The sequence below is a fragment of the Neophocaena asiaeorientalis genome, unplaced genomic scaffold (genome assembly GCF_003031525.2).
Source record: "Neophocaena asiaeorientalis asiaeorientalis breed wild unplaced genomic scaffold, Neophocaena_asiaeorientalis_V1.1 scaffold603, whole genome shotgun sequence".
Classification (NCBI taxonomy): Eukaryota; Metazoa; Chordata; class Mammalia; order Artiodactyla; family Phocoenidae; genus Neophocaena; species Neophocaena asiaeorientalis.
Genome location: NW_020175662.1, coordinates 2,661,821 through 2,680,965, shown reverse-complemented (window position 1 = coordinate 2,680,965; position 19,145 = coordinate 2,661,821). Strand labels below are relative to the sequence as shown.

Sequence of the window (19,145 nt, the reverse complement as noted above, 5' to 3'; positions counted from 1 at the left end):
AGGAATAGAAAATTAGACAGCCTTCTAAAGCTGCCACAATTTCCTAAAATGCTTTGACAAAAGTTGGCATACTTCATTTCTCTTGCTTACCCTGATAACACTGGGCTAAACAGAAAATGAAGAAAATTCAGTCAATAGTAACTTAAACAGTAGCTAGCTCGCTCTGGACCTGGAAGTTTGGGTAAAGCTGATGAACATTCAGAAACATTCAGACCGGGGCACGAACCCGTGTCCCCTGTATCGGAAGGCGGACTCTCAACCACTGCGCCACCAGGGAAGCCCCAGAAACATATTCTTAAAATTAGTTTTCCAAAATTAGGCCAAAAAGCCTACATTAAAGGAAAAAGAAAAGTCAAGAATGAGTTGAACATTAAAGTTTATCTGTTCCTGAAGACTATGAAAAACACAATGAAAGCTGAAACACTACATATAGCTAAGAATGCATTCTCACAGAGCAAGTTTATAGTTTTTAGAGTAAAGATATTTCTAAATTTCTGCTTGATGTTTAAAATTTTATAAGTGATTTATTATGCCACCATATTAAGCCAATTCAATTAACTACATTCAGTAGGAATCGCTTCAGAAATGCCCTGAAAAAGGTAATGACAGAAACTATAGATTTAAAAAGCAACTAGTCCTTGCAAAGTTTATCTCGAGACTTAGAATATAATGCTAACTATCAATTCCCAATTCCTCTTAAAATAGAAGACTACCTGCATGTTTAGCCATTCCATCTTATTCCAGTTTTGCATAAAGGTAGAAATCTTAAAGGACTGCATTGTTGCTAAACACTGTCAATACTTCTCATATGCACCGTTTAGACCATACCTCATTTTTTTACTTCCCTTGTAATATTAAAATAATGAATAAATATGGTCCTTTAATTAAGATCCTCCACCTTATCTTAAGCAAAATATAAAATAAGGTAATTTTATTAATTTCTTGCCAGCATTGGCTTAAAAATCTGGTTACCAAATAAGAAATTGTAAACATTTAAGTTTTTTTTTTTTTACCCAGAAAGCAGATGTATTCTGATCCACTGCTAATACCTACATAAAACATTTCATCATTTTAGGTTTATAACATTTTTCTTGGAATAGTATTATTGTTGTACCTCAGAAAAATCCAATCAACCAACTACAAAAATTATGCCCAATTGTTAATTAACCTTCTGAAAGAAGCAAAAAGTTCTCTAGGAAAACCTAAAATAACCTGATTCACAATTACCAGTGCTGAAAAGGTCATTGAAAATTGATAAATAATAAATGTAGTTTTGCTGAATTTTACCCATCTTTAGTGCAAAACAGGATGGTGAAATTTCCCAATGGACTATGTTAAAGAACATGAACCAGAACACTGGTAACATCTCATTTGCCTTCTGACACTAACATTTTCCAGGATGAAAACAATGACATATAGCTTTACAGAGTTTGAAATTTATAAGTTCAAAAATGGAATTAAAATCCAACTTAAGGGAAAAGAGCAAAATATGCTTAGTAGTGTCCAAATTTCAAATAAAATCTCAAGGGTAAGTATGGCTGCTGTTTTTCTAAACAGTCATTTATCAATAAAATGTTGGCTGTGTCATAAGAAACCACCTGTGCTTTCTATCAACCAAGGCCTGCTGAAGTACAACACACTGCCCTTGTAAATTCAACCTCAGCTGAAATGTCGAGCAAGGCGGGCAGATCTATAGTCAGCACGAAGTTGTACGAAGGAGTGAAGAATGTTCTTGTCCAGATTAGCAAGTTGTTCTCCTGAGCAGACTTGCTTTAAATTATCTGGGTTTACTACCAGAAGATTGCAAAGTGCATGCAGAGTATCAAAAAGCTGTAATACCAGAGGAATCTGAATTGAGATAAGGGAAGGAAAAAAATAACATTGAAACAAGATAATGTTTAGTTTTACAATCAGTTTGTAAATTCTTCTCACTTACGTACTGTTATTCAGGACTTAACTAATGATGGAGAGTTCAATGTCAGAATTTTTTAAAGTTCCTGAGGCGTTAAAACTCAAATATTTCAGACATTATAAAACTCACTATAATCTTTTTGAAAAGATTCATATTATGCCAATTTTCTTAAATAGTAATAATCATTTATACTTTTGTAAACTAGAATTAGTTATCATTGATTTAGCAGGTTTCTTAAATAATTTAAACATTAAGGGAAACTGATTTCAGAGAGAGGTACATGAAGAAAGAACATATTTTCCTGATATCTGATATATGCAGTATTAGTCACGGGCGTTATTTAATAAGGTCATTCGGACTATGGAACTGAAATATGGCCTTGTCTAAAATGAAGCTCAAAGCAAAAATGTGTTAATATTGAAAATATGACTGCAACAATACTTTTTCAGTTAGGAAATGTTAGTTCTGTTTCACTACAATGTCAACAAAGTTATAAATTTTTCACTGATGATTTTAAGTCAGTACACATTTTTTATGATCTGACTTATGTTCTTGAACCTATTTACAAGTTTGATATTTGTGAATACATACCTTGAAGTCTTTGGCACACTTCCTATATTCAGCAACATCACAAATTGCTAACATGCCACCCATACAACTATAGGAATATTGCTGAAGATGCTCATAAATAAGTCGATGAAAACGTACTCCAAGTTCCATCAAAACTGTATCCACATTCTTCCCATCCATGGAATTTTTAATCTTCTCCACTTGTTTTCTTACATAAGCACAGACTTTAACACAGGCCTGTAAAAATTTTTTCTATACTTATTACATAGAAATGTGTATCAGCTTAGCTAAGGAGAAAATACATATAGTTTCTCATTAATCTCTAAGTATAAAATAAAAAAACGTGGAGAATAAGATACACCAATGAAATGTTAACAAAAGTACAAACAAAGCAGTTATTCTTAGTAGCATACTGAATCATTTTACTCACATTAGTATACTGAATCAAAACATTGTTTTCATCTTCTGGCTTAAAATCTGTTTTCTTTTGTTCTGCAGCCAAGATATGCTTCATTTGTCCAATCATACAATTTAATGTCCTAGAGAATTGAGAACACCATGTATTTGATCCATTTAATTTACTTTATATTTACGTTTATTTATACTAAATTAAATTTAAATTATTTCATTTCATGTCACCATGAGACTATTTTACTATGGGTACACTTTAGATTTTAAAAAAGTAAATTCTAGGTCTTGACATCAAAGACCTCTTAGTTTTATTAGCTTCCTGCTCAAAACACAGGGCAAAGATTCATTTGCCCATTACTCTATTTAAGGAAATCTTAAAGATCTTAGAAAACTGTCACTAATTTGTTTCCTTAACAACTATATTTGGAGAATGCTTAGGAAGGCAGTAAGATAGAGGGGCTTATGAGGAATGGCCAAAGTTTAGAAGAATAGGTGAGAAGAACCCGAGTTTCACAGTCTAAGGACAAGCAGGAGGCTGAACAAGTGGTAGTGAAGACCCAGTTGAGAAATGAGAGTATGTGTTTGTAATGGCACGAATAATGTTTGAGTTATGTGGCATTCTCCAACAGCAATCAGCCATCCGGTTATGGGAATAAAAGAGTCTGCATTAATCCAGACTTTAGGATCTGTAAGATAATTATGGTTAAAGGAAATAAATTTTAGGGTAATTACAAGGGAGTAATTAAAGAGATGGACCAAGCAATCTAAGCACAACAATGAATAAAATAAAGCTGGGAAAGGATAATAGATTGGCAAAAGACAAAGATATTAAGGGCTACAGTTCCTGTAACTAATTTATATTCAAATATGTTTTCTTGAATAGAAGAGAAAGGAGGAGAATTACAGTAAATAAAAATATGCCCAAACCTAGTAGCGTGGGCTTTAGAATTTGAGTCCCAAATATCCAGCATTATGATCTTGAGCAAACTACCTCATTTCTTTACGCTTTCATTTCCTCACCTGTAAAATGGGAATAGTATTTCCTACTTAATAAATGAAATTATACAGGTAAAGATTCTTGTACTGTGCCCGGCACATAGCAAATTCTTTTTTTTTTAAAATAAATTTATTTATTTATCTATTCATTTATTTATTTTTGGCTGCATTGGGTCTTCATTGCTGTGCATGGGCTTTCTTTAGTTGCGGTGAGCAGGGGCTACTCTTCATTGTGGTGCATGGGCTTCTCATTGCGGTGGCTTCTCTTGTTGCGGAGCACGGGATCCAGGCACGCGGGCTTCAGTAGTTGTGGCGCGCGGGCTCAGTAGTTGTGGCTTGCGGGCTCAGTAGTTGTGGCGCACAAGCTTCATTGCTCCGTGGCATGTGAGATCTTCCCGGACCAGGGCTCAAACCTGTGTCCCCTGAGTTGGCAGGCAGATTCTTAACCACTGTGCCACCAGAGAAGTCCACAAATTCTTGATAAATATTGAGTTGGCCAAAAAGCTCGTTTGGGTTTTTCATGTTACAAAAACCCGAACAAACTTTCTGGCCAAACCGAATAGTAGCTATTATCATCATCAATAAATAAATGCCCACTATCATCTCAAAAGACAGAGATTCACTGCTCCATATTATGAACAGGTAATTAACTACCATAAACATTACAAAAATTTTTTTGAATGTAGAGTCTGCATTCACTTAATGGAAGTTACTTTTAGAAAATCAGTAAATTTATTTAAAGCATTTCAGATATTAGCCTGACAGTTCTAACTGAAAATAAAATCTTCTATGTTACATACCATTTTTAAGGAGTTTGGAGAGAGGGAGAGCGAGAGGGTGTGTGTGTGTATGTGTAGGAGGGGGCATTTACAAAAAAAAATATTAAATAGAATCTGCTTTAAAAGTAAGTCTAAACATACTGACTTCCATAAATAATAAACCTGGAAGGCAATAAAAACAACATTCTAATAAAGATGAAAGTAATATGTAAAAATAAAATCAAACGTTATAGCAGGATGGTGGAATTAAAATAGACTTTCTTCTTCTCTGAAAATCATTTTCATGTTGTTACAATGGTGTTCTAACAATTTTTTAAAAATGCAAGAGATAGCACAGGGTGATCAGCTCGGTGCTTTTTGTGACCACCTAGAGGAGTGGGATAGGGAGGGTGGGAGGGAGGTACAAGAGGGAGAGGATATGGGGATATACGTATACATATAACTGATTTACTCTGTTATACAGTAGAAACTAACACAACATTGTAAAGCAATTATACTCCAATAAAGAGGTTAAAATTTTTTTTAAATAAAAAAATAAACACAACAAAAATGCAAGAGAAATAGTAAAACTAACAACTTGCCTGTCAATGCCAGTATCTAATTTCATCTCCATCTGTTCAATTATTTCTTTTTTCTTCTGAAGGCATTCAGATAACTTAGGAGAAGAGCTATTGAATGTTTAAAGGGGGAAAAAGATCACATTAGTAGCCTTACAATTCTAACAGTTTTTCATAGGCATATGTGTATAGCTATATACCTACACACATACATAACACACACACACACACACACACACATTATTTTAATTTGCTCCCCAATCCAAGAAGCATATAAATAGTAAAGTAATTATTTAGTATTCACTATGCCCAATTCATTACAATAGTCATGCTAGGAAAAATTAACACGTTAAAAGAGAAGGAAGAGGAGGATTTAGATTTATTACTTTCATCTGTGAGGAGACATCCCTTTAGAATATAAATACATGATTTTGAAATTCTGAAATTATTTGGTTTCCTTTTTAATTAAATTTCTGGTATTTCAGTAAGAAAAATCACAAAGTCTTGAGAATATAGCAAATTATACTAATTAAAATTTGCAGACTAACACCCAATTCAATTGTATTTAGCTTTCCTATATTAAAAAAAACGAAAAACAAAACCAACTTGGTAGCCATATTTACCTTCTGAATATTACCTAAATGTCAAAAAACACCCAAAATATTAAAGAATATGCAACCCTAATAATTACGTGAATTCTTTGTTATGTGACATTAGAGCTCTTTAAAAAGTAAATTTCCTTTCAAAATGTGATTCAGGGATCACAAGTAATCTTTATCTTTGAGATCATTTCTAGACTAATTATTTCTTGGCATATCAATGTTTATACAAAATGTCTAGAATTTTACCTTCTATATGAATATTCATCCTCTTTAATTATACTACACATACAATTTTAAAAATCACGTTCACATATACACTACCTTATTTAATCCTTACATGCTTTAAAAGTTCACATAAATTGATAGGAAGATATAAACCAAACCTCATTTAATGCCTCATCAAAACCTGTCCTATTAATCTCATAAAATTGTTATTGTACATCTTTTTATTATAATAAATGGGAACAAGCTAGAAGTTGTCTTTCATATCAGATTTAGGTTTATGACACATTCAGTAAACCAAAATTAATACCACAGAAGGAAAACAGGAAGGCAAGGAAGAGGAAAAGGGCTTTTACTTATTTCACACCCTCCTGTTCCTGTTTATGTTTTAACGAACATCTATTACTTTTAAATTTTAACAAGAAGTAGAATACTATAATATTCATTGAAACACCAATGAAAATCAGACAATTTGACTAACCTTATTAGTGGCATAAGGTGATCATTAAACTGCTTGTCAAAAAGATGAAAAACAGTATTGGCCTGGTGCACAACATCCAAAAAATAGAGATTTGCATTCCTAGAATCTGAAGAAGGAATTCCTAAAGTTGGAAGGCATGTATATGTTAGAATCATATTAAAGAAATTCATGTAAGCAACAGAAAAAAGAATGTGGTTTTATATATACAACATGCATAAAAGTAACTGCTGTTTCATTAAATCAGCAATAATTTTTGTGGACAGAAGAGTAAAATTAAGCTTGTTAATAGTTTAATAAAATTCATCCAAAGTTTTTACATCCAAATTTTCACTATCTACTCAAGTCTTCATTATTTGTGGAGATAAATAAAAACTAAATAAATCAATAAATGAACCATCTTGGAATATGCCTTCTCCTTCCCTTTTCTGCCCTCTTATGCACAATGATTCATGAGCCATGAATACACTTCTACCATTTTTCTTATAACCAGGCCTCTTTACCTCTGATAACAGTTAAAATAATTTTCTTATTAGTATCCTGGTTCAAATCTCCTTATCTTTTATGCTATATATTGTTGCCATAATAATGTATTTAACATATTTCATCACCATGTTCTCTACTATTTCCTCAAAAATAATTCAAAGTCTCCTCACTGTCAAAATAATAAATTCCAGATTTTCAACACTGTATTCAAGCCACTTCACATTCTGACCCCAAAACAGACAGCTGATCTCTCCAGATTTGTTTCCTCTCTTGTAAGAGAGTAACAGTTAAACTCTAAGGTCCCTACTAACCACAGACATTTATGTTTCTAGCTAAAGTTCAAAGACATAAAGGGCTAGGAAAAATACTCACAGAAAATGAGGAAACAAAAGTTTAATACCTAGAGTTCTTTACAGGAGGAGGATTTTTTTCCAAAGTTTTAAAAATGGAAAATAAAGGTGTTTTATTTTCCCATAAACGACAAAATCACCAACTGATAAGAAAATTAAAGGCTCCCACACAAATTTACAAGAGAAAAAAATAAAGTCAATACACATGTAGAAAATACTAATCCTTGCTATTAATGAAAGACATGAAAAGGCAATAGTGATATACATTTTTAACCACTAAATTATTAAAGTTTTTAAAGAATATTTAGTGGTGTGCAGAAATAGCTGGTATAATCATACATGCCAGCAGCAGTATAGATTAGTGGGAAAAAAACCCTTAGGAAAATCGTTTATACGTATAAAAATTTTTTAAATTTGCAATACACTTTGATCTGGTAATTTCATTGCCAGAATTTTATCCAAAGAAAATAATTCAAAATAAAGAAAACACTTTAAGCTCTACAATTGTTCACTGTAGCATTATTTATACTACTAAATTGCTGAAAAGATCCAAGGTGTCTAATAATAGAGGGTGGTTAACTTTATAATATATATGCATGACAGAATTTTGTAAAATCATTAGAAATAACAGCAGTATACACTAACTAAATAGCTGCATGGAAAATGTTTATGAGTATAAGGGACATTCTCATCCTACCAGAAAATTTTTAAGCCCTTCCAAATTATGAATACTGCTATTAAAATGAATAAGCTAGGCTTCCATACTAGGTAAAGAACAACTCCTTCATACCATATAGAATCAAATTCATGTTACTTTTTTATTATCTTCTGTAATCTTCACATCTTTGAGGTGGATATTATTATCCCAATACAAATAACCACATTAGCTTATTTGTAAATGGCAAATGTTAAATACTTGATGTCAAGTTTCTGCTGTATTGGGTGGAGTAGGGGGGGAAGCAGGCTACAAATGCTTATCTATGTCCTGCAGGTTAAAAAAAAAAAAAGGGTAAGAATAAACCACAAGGTTACTGAATTATGGGTAATTTTGCTTCAACCTTAGAAACTTTATGGAATGAAGTTATATACAAACATTTTTGAGCATGTGCTATGTGCTTTCTAGGTGCTAGCCTATAATGGCAATTAAGACAGATAAGATTCTTAAGACAGGTAAGATTCCCATGAAGTTCACTATTCAAGAGAACTTACATGCTGTTCTCTCTACTTAAAATACTCTTTCTCCAAATATTCAATTTACTCCTTCACTTCATTCAGCTCTCTGGTTCATGTCTCCTCAGAGAGGCCTTTTCTGACCAGCCTTTCTAAAAAAGCCCTCTGCCCCTGAATTCCCCATCCTACCTCCCATTACTATTCTCTATTCCTTACTCAATTTTATTTTTATTCATTGCACTTACTAGTCATTTGTCTATCTTTTCCACAAGAATGTAAGCTGCATGAGTACAAGGTTAAGGACTTAATAAGCATGTGTTCAATGAATGAATTCTGGTGAGTGAGGCAGATATTAACAAGTGAAAATTTCATTGTAACAAGTGCTATGAAAAAAGTTAATTCAATGATGAAATAATGTGTAACTAGGCTGGGAAAGGGGTGTCACTTTAGCTAGGTCGATCAGCAAAGGCCTCTCTAAGAAGGTAGCACCTTAGCTAAGATCAGAAGGGTGAAAAGCCAGACATGAGAAGAGCTGAAGGAAAAGGATTGGGTGGTAGGGAGCTACCAAGTGCAAAGAACCTGAGTGAGGAAAATGAATGAAGACCAAAGGGGCTGGGGTAGTGAGGGGAAATGCAATATGAGATGAAGATGAATATATAAGAGGCCAGATCAAAAGCTATACTTTCATAAAGAGTTTTTTGTTGTTTTTCCCCTAAGACTAACAGGAAACCACTAAAGGGTCTTAAGCAAGAAATTTTAAGACCCTTGAATTTATAACATAACTGTTACATGGAGTCAGTTATTTGGAAAGGTAAGAATGTATACAAAGAGACCAGCTAGGAATGGATAGAAATGATGATCTTTAAATCAGGGTGGCATCAGCAAAAATGGAGAAAAGTAGACGAATTTGAGTTATGTTTCGCAGTATACAGACAGTATTTGCTGATAGACTGGCTATCAGGTTTGATGAAAAGAAGAATTATGACAACTCCGGGGTTTGGGCCTTGAGCAAACAGTAAATAGTAATGCCTTTTAAAGACACGGAAAAGAAGGAGAAAGGAAGAAGTTTCATTTGGGATATATTAAATTTGAAATGCACACAGAACAGGTGAGAGAGGTCAAGGGGGCAACTGAATTAATGGGACTGGGATTTAGGGAAGAAGTCATTATTATCCTATTAATACCAGTAAACCCAGAAGACCAAAAATAAAAGAAAAAATTTTATATGAATCTATTCCTCTCCAGGCTTATTTTGAAAAGGCTTACTTTCCTTTCTAAATCTTACTTTACTCAACTGTCTCAACCAGAATTGCTGTCACTTCCATTTCTGCTTCTTTGGCATTTCATAGCTTACAGCATTGTATTACATTCTTCCATTCACTGTAGTGACTCATGTAGCCCTGGTCAATGTAAGCAATATGAGAACTGTGTCTTTCTATAGCTTCTAGCATCTGACAAATCCTTGTTACAGAAGCTCAAAAAGCATTTTGTTGCACTGAACTGCTTTTGACAGATAGAGTTGAATATATATAAAACAACATTATGCATAGTTTAACCGAATAGGATCAAAGGAATTTAACACGAAGTATAACACAAATAAATACACTTACCAGCAAGTCCTGTTTCCAAGGCATAATCAATATGTTCAATACATAAAAATTCCACAAGAATGGTAAAAATTCTAAAGGCATTCCTTGGTAAATCAGAAGGATCAGAGAGCTTTAAAAACAAAAACCAAATACATCGTTCCTCAAGTTTACCTTTAAAAAAAGTCAATACTTTTCTTTTTTTTTTTTTAGCAATCAACTTTGTATAAGACATAGTCAGTATTCAGGTATCAAAATGATAACTTAAAACTCTTCCTGCCCACCCAAAATGCCTTTCTCATATACATACAGTTACAATGCTCCGTGTCTGTCTACAATTCTCCTGGCTTAGACTAGATCAATGTTTTTCTGACCTGGATTGTAACCCATTAGTGGACTGTGACAAGAAAGAAAGAGAGAAAAGAAGAGAGAACCAATAGAAAATAATGTCTAAAGTACACATTAAAACCAAATATGTTTTAATGAAATAAACACATATAAACATAACATACACACACACATAAATACATATAATAAATGTACACTCAACTGCCATGTAAAGTGCCTTTCTTATTGTGAGTCACAGTAAAAGAATTTTGAGAGCCACCAAATGAACAAATGCTATTTTAGTAAAACTCAGAACAAAAAGGATTCTTTATTTTATTGGAGGGTGGGGATGGGAAATCAATAACAGACACACTATAAAATACGACAGGCTCAAATCCCACTTTCATCACTTCCTGGTTGAGTGAACCCTTGAGATGTTATTTAACCCCACCAAGCCTCAATTTCTTCATCTGTAAGGTAGGAATAATATTAATAGTACTTATATCCTAGCCTTGAGGTGAAAATAAAGTATGAAAATGCATGTAAGGTATTTTTAGCTCAGTGGCATATAATAGGTTCACAATAATAAATTTTCATTTTGATGTTGATGTTGCTGCTGCTGATTAACTACTTAGTAAAGGAATTATTAGTAATTATGCTGAGAAAATTAAATCCCTCTTTAAAAGTTAGAAAATTACCTCTCAACTTCTTATAACTGCTTCCTATATTATTTATCAATCGATTATTGCCTATTTGTAGTCTCCATTTGTGATCCACTCTCAGAGTAATGGGCACTGAAGTGCATAACCCACTTTAAATTCCCTAAATCTCTACTGATTATAAATACTAATTTGGTATTACTCAATTCCCTTCCTGGTCTTCTTAATACAATCCTAACCTTTACCCTTCATCAGTCTCTCTACCACAACCCTCACCTTCCTTCTTTGCTCACTGATGCTTAACAAATGCCCTTAGCAAGCCACAAAACATAAATTTAATTTTTCACATTCCTCCTCTCTACATCCGTACATTCATGCATAACTCATTGAAGAGGTAGACTGAATATGTGTAAGGATATAAAAGACATAAACAACATTGTTAATCAACTGGACCTAACTGACATTCATAGAATACGCTATCCAACAACATCAGGATATACATTTTCTTTAAGTATTCATAAAACACTTACCAAGATGGATCATATTCTGGGCTAAAAAACAAGTCTTGATAAATTTAAAATGGATTCATATCGCACAAAGTATGTCCTCTAACCACAACGGAATCAAATTTAAATCAACAACAGAAAGACATCTAAAAAATCCCCTAATATCTGGAAATGAAATAACACACTTCTAAGCCACTCTTGGGCCAAAAGAAATCAAAAGGGAAATTTAAAAGTATTTTGAACTGAATGAAAATAAATACAACAAATTAAAATTTGTGGTATGCAGCTAAAGCAGTACCTTAAAGGGAAATTTATAAGACTAAATGCCTATATTAGAAAATAAGAAAGGTCTCTAATCAATGTCTCACCTCCACCTTAAAAAACTAGAAAAAGAAGGGGAAATGAAACCCAAGTAAGCAGAAGGAAAAGACGTAATAAAGAGTGGAAATCAATGAAATACAAAACAGAAAACAGAAAAGTCAATGATACCAAAAGCTGATTCTCTGGGGAAACCAATAAAACTGATAAACCTCCAGCCAGAATGATCACACACAAAAAAATACCAATCATCAAAAATGAATAAGAGACATCGCTAAAGATTCTACAAACATTAAAAAGAAAATAAGCTACTATATATAAAATAAACAACAAGGTCCTACTGTAAAGCAGAGGGAACTATATTCAATATCTTGTAATAACCTATATTGAAAAAGAATATATATATTATATATATTATGTATATATAATTGAATCACTTTGCTATACACCAGAAACTTAACACTGTAAACAAATTATACTTCAATTAAAAATCACACACACACACACACAAGATCAACTGACCATAAAAAAAAGATAATAAGGCAATACCATGAACATCTTAATCCCAATAAATTCAACAATTTGTGTGAAATATACAAATCTTAAAAGACACAAACTACCAAAGCTCACTTAAAAAGAAACAGGTAACTAAAATAGCTCCATATCTACTAGAGAAGTTAATTTGTAGTTTAAAACCCTCACAAAGTTAAAAACTGCAGGCCCAAATGACTTCACTGGTGAGTTCTACCAAATATTTAAGGAAAATATAACACCAATTTTACATAAACTCTTCCAGAATATTGAAGAGGAAGGAACACTTTCCAACTTATTCTATGAGGCAAACATTACCCTGATACCAAAACTACACAAAGACATTACAAGAAAAAAATATGTATACATCAATATCCCTCTTGAAGGCAAACACAAAAATTCTTAACAAAAGTTTAGCAAACCTAATCCAACCATACATAAATAGGATAATACATGGTGACCAATGGGGTTTATCAAAGGAATGCAAAGTTAACATTTGGAAATCAATGTAATCCAACCACATTAACAGAACAACAACAAAAAAAGCATTTGACAAAGTCTAACATCTAATCCTTATAAAAACACCCAGAAACTAGGAATAAAAGAATTTCATCAATCTGATAAACAGCATCTATGAAAAACAAATGGGACCTAATTAAACTTAAAAGATTTTGCACAGCAAAGGAAACCATAAATAAAACTAAAAGACAACCTACAGAATGGGAGAAAACATTTACAAATGATGCGACTAACAAGGGATTAATTTCCAAAATATACAAACAGCTCATGCAGCTCAATAACAAAAAAACCAACAACCTAATCAAAACATGGGCAGATGACCTAAATAGACATTTCTCCAAAGAAGACATACAGATGGCCAAGAGGCACATGAAAAGATGCTCGACATCATTAATTATTAGAGAAAGGCAAATCAAAACTACAATGAGGAACCACCTCACACCAGTCAGAATGGCCATCATCAAAAAGTCTATACATAATAAATGCTGGAGAGGGTATGGAGAAAAGGAAACCCTCCTACACTGTTGGTGGGAATGTAAATTGGTTAATGTAAATTGCAGCCACTGTGGAGAACAGTATGGAGGTTCCTTAAAAAACTAAAAATAGAATTACCATATGATCCAGCAATCCCACTATTGGGCATATATCCAGATAAAACTATAATTCAAAAAGTTACATGCACCCCTATGTACATAGCAGCACTATTTACAATAGCAAGACATGGAAACAGCCTAAATGTCCATTGACAGATAAATGGATAAAGATGTGGTGTGTGTATAAATTTATATATATATATAATGGAATACTACTTAGCCATAAAAAAGAAGGAAATAATGCCATTTGCAACATGTATGAATCTAGAGACTATCATAGTAAGTGAAGTAAGCCAGACAGAGAAAGACAAATCTCATATGATATACCTTATATGTGGAATCTAAAAGAAAAAGAAACGACACAAATGAACTTATTTCCAAAACAGAAAGAGACTCACAGACACAGAAAACAAGCTTATGGTTACTGAAGGGGAAAGCGGGATGCAAGAGGGATAAATTAGGAGGCTGGGATTAACATATACACACTACTATGTATAAAACAGATAACCTGGGCTTCCCTGGTGGCGCAGTGGTTGAGAGTCCGCCTGTCGATGCATGGGACACAGGTTCGTGCCCTGGTTCGGGAAGATCCCACATGCTGTGGAGCGGCTAGGCCCGTGAGCCATGGCCGCTGAGCCTGCGTGTCCGGAGCCTGTGCTCCGCAATGGGAGAGGCCACAACAGTGAGAGGCCCGCATACCTCACACACACAAAAAACAACAGATAACCAACAACGACCTACTGTATAGCACAGGGAACTATATTCAATATTATGTAATAACCTATAAGGTTACATATTTATATGTATACATATATGTGTATACATATCGCTGTGCTGTACACCTGAAAGTTACATGATATTGTAAATCAACTATATGTCAATAGGGGCTTCCATGGTGGTGCAGTGGTCAAGAATCTGCCTGCCAGTGCAGGGGACAGGGTTCAAGCCCTGGTCTGGGAAGATCCCACATGCCACGGAGCAACTAAGCCCACGCACCACAACTACCAAGCCTGGGCTCTAGAGCCCTGGAGCCACAACTACTGAAGCCCGCGCGCCTAGAGCCCATGCTCCGCAACAAGAGAAGCCACCACAATGAGAAGGCTGTGCACCTCAACGAAGAGTAGCCCCTGCTCGCCACAACTAGAGAAAGCCCGTGCACAGCAACGAAGACCCAACACAACCAAAAATAAATAAATAAATTAATTTAAAAAACCTATACATCAATAAAAAAAATTTTAAAAAGAAAAACCTACAGTTAGCATCATATTAATGATAAAGACAAGAATAATGCAGGGTATAGGGAGGGTGGGAGGGAGAAGCAAGAGGGAGGGGATATGTGGATATATGTATACGTATAGCTGATTCACTTTGTTATACGGCAGAAACTAACACAACAGTGTAAAGCAATTATACTCCGATAAAGATGTTTTAAAAAAAGATTAAAAAACAAACAAACAAACAAAAAGAATAATGCAAGGTGTATGCTCTCGCCACTTATAGTCAGCATTGTATTGGAGGTTCTCACCAGGGCAATAAGGCAAGAGACAAAACAACAGGCATCTATATTGAAAGGAATAAGTAAAACTGATTTTATTGGCAGAAAACATGATATTCTATACAGAAAATTCTGTGGAATCTACAAAAAATGCTATTAGAATAAGTGAGTTTAGTCAGGTTGCAGGTACAAAATCAACATATAAAAATCAACTGTATTTGAGAACTCAATATTGCTAAGACGTCAATTCTCCACAAACAGAACTATAGATTCAAAGCAATTCCAGTCAAAATCCCAAACTTTCTTTTCCCCAGAAAATGAAAAATTGATTATCAGACTTATATGAAAATGCTTTCTATGGTAATGTTAGAGGACTCACACTACCTGATTCAAGATTTATAGTTACAGTGATCAAAACAGTGTAGTATTAAACTTCCAGAAGAAAACATAGGCAGTACATAGGTCTTAGCGATATTTTTTTGGATCTGTCTCCTCAGGAAAGGGAAACAAAAGCAAAAATAAACAAATGGGACACAATCAAACTTAAAAAGCTTTTGCACAATGAAGGAAACCATCAACAAAACAAAAAGGCAACATATTGAATGGGAAAAGATATTTGCAAATGATATGCAAGATAAGGGGTTAATATCCAAAATATATAAAAAACTCATACAACCCAATATCCAAAAAAAAAAACCTGATTAAAAAATGGGCAGAGAATCTGAACAGACATTTTTCCAAAGGAGACAAACAGATGGCCAACAGGCAGATGAAAAGATGCTCAACATCACTGATCATCAGAGAAATGCAAATCAAAACCACAATGAGATACCATGTCACACCTCATACAGAATGGCTATCAAGTCTACAAACAAATGTTGGCAAGGATGTGAAGAAAAAGAACCCTGTACAATGTTAGTAGGAATGTAAACATTCCTACTGGCACAGCCACTATGAAAAACAGTATGGAGGTCCCTCAAAAAACTGAAAATAGAACTACCATATGACCCAGCAATTCCATACCTGGGTATATATCCAAAAAAACCAAAAACACTAATTCCAAAAGATATATGCACCCCAATAGTCAGAGCAGCATTATTTACAACTGCCAAGATACAGAAGCAACCTACGTGTCCATCAGCAGATAAATGGATAAAGAAGATGTGGTATATATATACAAGGGAATACTACTCAGCCATTAAAAAAAATGAAATTTTGCCATTTGCAGCAACATGGATGGACTCGGAGGGCATTATGCTAAGTGAAATAAGTCATACAGAAAAAGACAAATACTGTATGATATCACTTATATGTGGAATCTAAAAAAATGCAACGGACTAATGATACAACAAAAAAGAAGCAGACACAGATGCAGAGAACAAACTAATGGTTACAGAGCAGGGGGGCAGGGGGCAATGTAAGGGTTGGGGAGTGGCAGGCAGAAACCATTGGGGGTAAGATAGGCTCAAGGTATTGACAATGTGGGGAATATAGCCAATATTTTCTAATAACTGTAAATGGAAAGTAACCCTTCAAAACTGTTGAAAAATTTTTAAAATATGTATTTTTTTAAAAAGAAAGAAAACTTAAGGAAATAAAAGAAAGAAAATATAAGAGGAAATCTTTGTGACCTTAGGTTAAGCAAAGATTCCTTAAATATGATACCAAAAAAACCTCCTATAACAGAAAAGTGTTAAATTGGATATCATCAAAATTAATAACTTCTATTCTTTGAAATACTCTTTAGATATGAAAAAGACAAGCCACAGACTGAAAGAAAACATTTGTAAATCATATATTGAATAAATGAATTTTAACCAGATATACAACTGTCAAAAAATAAGAAAACAGACAACCCAATTTTAAAAAACGCACGCAAAATACACCAAATAATATACATGAATGGCAAATAAATGCAAGAAAAGATGCTCATATTTAGTCATTAGGAAAATGCCAACTAAAACCATAGTAAGGTATCATTACATACCTTATTAGACTCTAAAATAAAGACTGATCATACCAAATGTTGGAAATCATGTGGAACAAATGCAACTCTCATATACTGCTGGTAAGAATGTCAAACGAAACAACTTTGAAAAACAGTTTGGCAGTTTCGTAAAAAGAATTACCGTATCACATCATATAGCTACTCAGGAGAAATGAAAGCATATGTCTGCATAAAGACATATGCATGAATATTCACAGCAACTTCATTTGTAATAGTCAAACACTGGAGCCAATCTAAACTGCCATCAATAGGTAAATGGATAAACAAATTGTGGCATATTCATTAAATAAAATACTACTCAGCAATAGAAGAACATACAAATTAATACACACAACATGAATGAATTTCAAAATATTTATGCTGAGTTAAAGAATCCAGAAACACATGTATACACTATAATATACTACAACCCCATTTATTAAAAATTCTAGAAAATTAATCAATTTCTTGAAAAATCCTATTTAGCTTTCAAGCCTCAGTACTGAAGCATCCCCTTCTTTTTGAAAACTAATCTACAGTGAAGCAGATCAGCAGTTGCCCAAGGACAGAAATAGAGGCGAAAGGGAGATTTTAAAAGGGCAGAAGGAAACTTTTGGAGGTGATGGATCTGTTCATTATCTTGACTGCGTTACAGTTTCACAAATGTACACATAATTTACCAAAGTTATCAAATTGTACAGTTCAAATACATGCAGCTTATTGAATGTCAATTATATCTCAAAGTTACTAAGTTTTTTAAAAAGAAAGGAAAAAAACACCAATCTGCTCATTACACTGCTCTTTTTAATATCCTTTAAAGTTTCCATCATCACCTAACAAGGTCAAGTCCAAATTTCTAAGTATGGCATACAAACAGTTTTTGTCTACATTTTCAACCTCCTGACTTATTACTCTCCCCATATCCTTTTTTAGTTCAAGCATTTCATACTGCGTGATTGATATCTGTATGTCTTTGTGTACGTAATTTTCTCTATTCCTGAAACAGCCTGCCAGAATCATCCTCTTGAAGATATCCTATTTAGCTTTCAAGATCCAGACCTCAAATGTCTCCTCCGTTTTAAAATCTTTCCTGATACTCTTTCTCAATTCCTTAACCAGGCAGAGCTGGTTGTTTCCTCTTTGGTCCCAGCAGTGTTTACCTACCTTGCACTAATTCTTTATATGTCTACCTCTTTTCTCCACACTATTCAAAAGTAATGTAAATGTCTTGTATTTATAACCTCAATGCCTAACATGGCAGATGGTACAAAGTAAACACAAAATAATGTTTGTTGGATCAGACTGCAATGAATTAAACTGATTTTCAATCTCATGACTTTCCAGACAGAAGGTCATGATTTAGACCTAGTTGCTGTGATTCAAATAAATATGTTAACAGCTTCATGTTTGATGATCTGATGCTTTAGAAACATTTTAATATATTTCCAGTATTCAGAAAAGTACAGATATTACTGTACCAAATATACCCATCACCTACCCAGATGTGTCATATCTTAACATTTCTCCAAATGTACTTCAGATTTTCTTCCTTTTGCGGGGGCAGGAGTTGTCCAACATTATACATATAGATAACGTCCCTTGGGTATTCCTCCCAAGGCAACCACTACTCTGAAGTTGTTTATCACACCCATGCTTATGTATGCTCCTGAATAATGTATTGTTTTACTTTTTAAAATTTTATGTTGTGGTATACTGAATATATCTTTTCCCCATTTTGCTCTTTTCACTAAACATTGCATTTTTGAGATTTATTCATGCTGATGATACATGTAACTCTAGTTTAGTCATTTAAATTGGTATATAGTTTTCTAGTATACGAACAATGTTAGTTTATCAATCCTCTTTACAGCACACTTTGTTTCTAATTTTTCACCACGACAAACAACATAGCTTATGATGTTAGACATGTCATGTGCACCTACAAATTTCTCTAAGGAATTAACAAATTACTCTCCAAAGTATACCAATTTTTACTTCCATTGGCAGTGTATGAGAACTTCTATTGCTCCACACCCTTACCAATACTTAGTATCAACAGACTTCTTAATTTTTGCCAACCTATCAAGAATG

General features: G+C 33.6%; 1 protein-coding gene across 2 annotated transcripts in view; it reads right to left on the bottom strand.

The window, feature by feature from the left end:
* Nucleotides 1-215: 215 nt before the first annotated feature.
* The window catches only part of EXOC5 (exocyst complex component 5), a 48,659-nt gene continuing 29,729 nt past the window's right edge, over nucleotides 216-19,145 (bottom strand). For both annotated transcript variants that reach the window (XM_024731455.1, XM_024731453.1), the window contains exons 13-18: nucleotides 10,144-10,252; nucleotides 6,531-6,651; nucleotides 5,250-5,336; nucleotides 2,913-3,021; nucleotides 2,504-2,719; nucleotides 216-1,848 (exon numbers count right to left, since the gene is read on the bottom strand). In XM_024731455.1, the coding sequence (XP_024587223.1) occupies nucleotides 1,660-1,848; nucleotides 2,504-2,719; nucleotides 2,913-3,021; nucleotides 5,250-5,336; nucleotides 6,531-6,651; nucleotides 10,144-10,252 (831 nt within the window). In that variant the 3' untranslated portion in view covers nucleotides 216-1,659. The remainder of the gene's footprint in view (nucleotides 1,849-2,503; nucleotides 2,720-2,912; nucleotides 3,022-5,249; nucleotides 5,337-6,530; nucleotides 6,652-10,143; nucleotides 10,253-19,145) is intronic.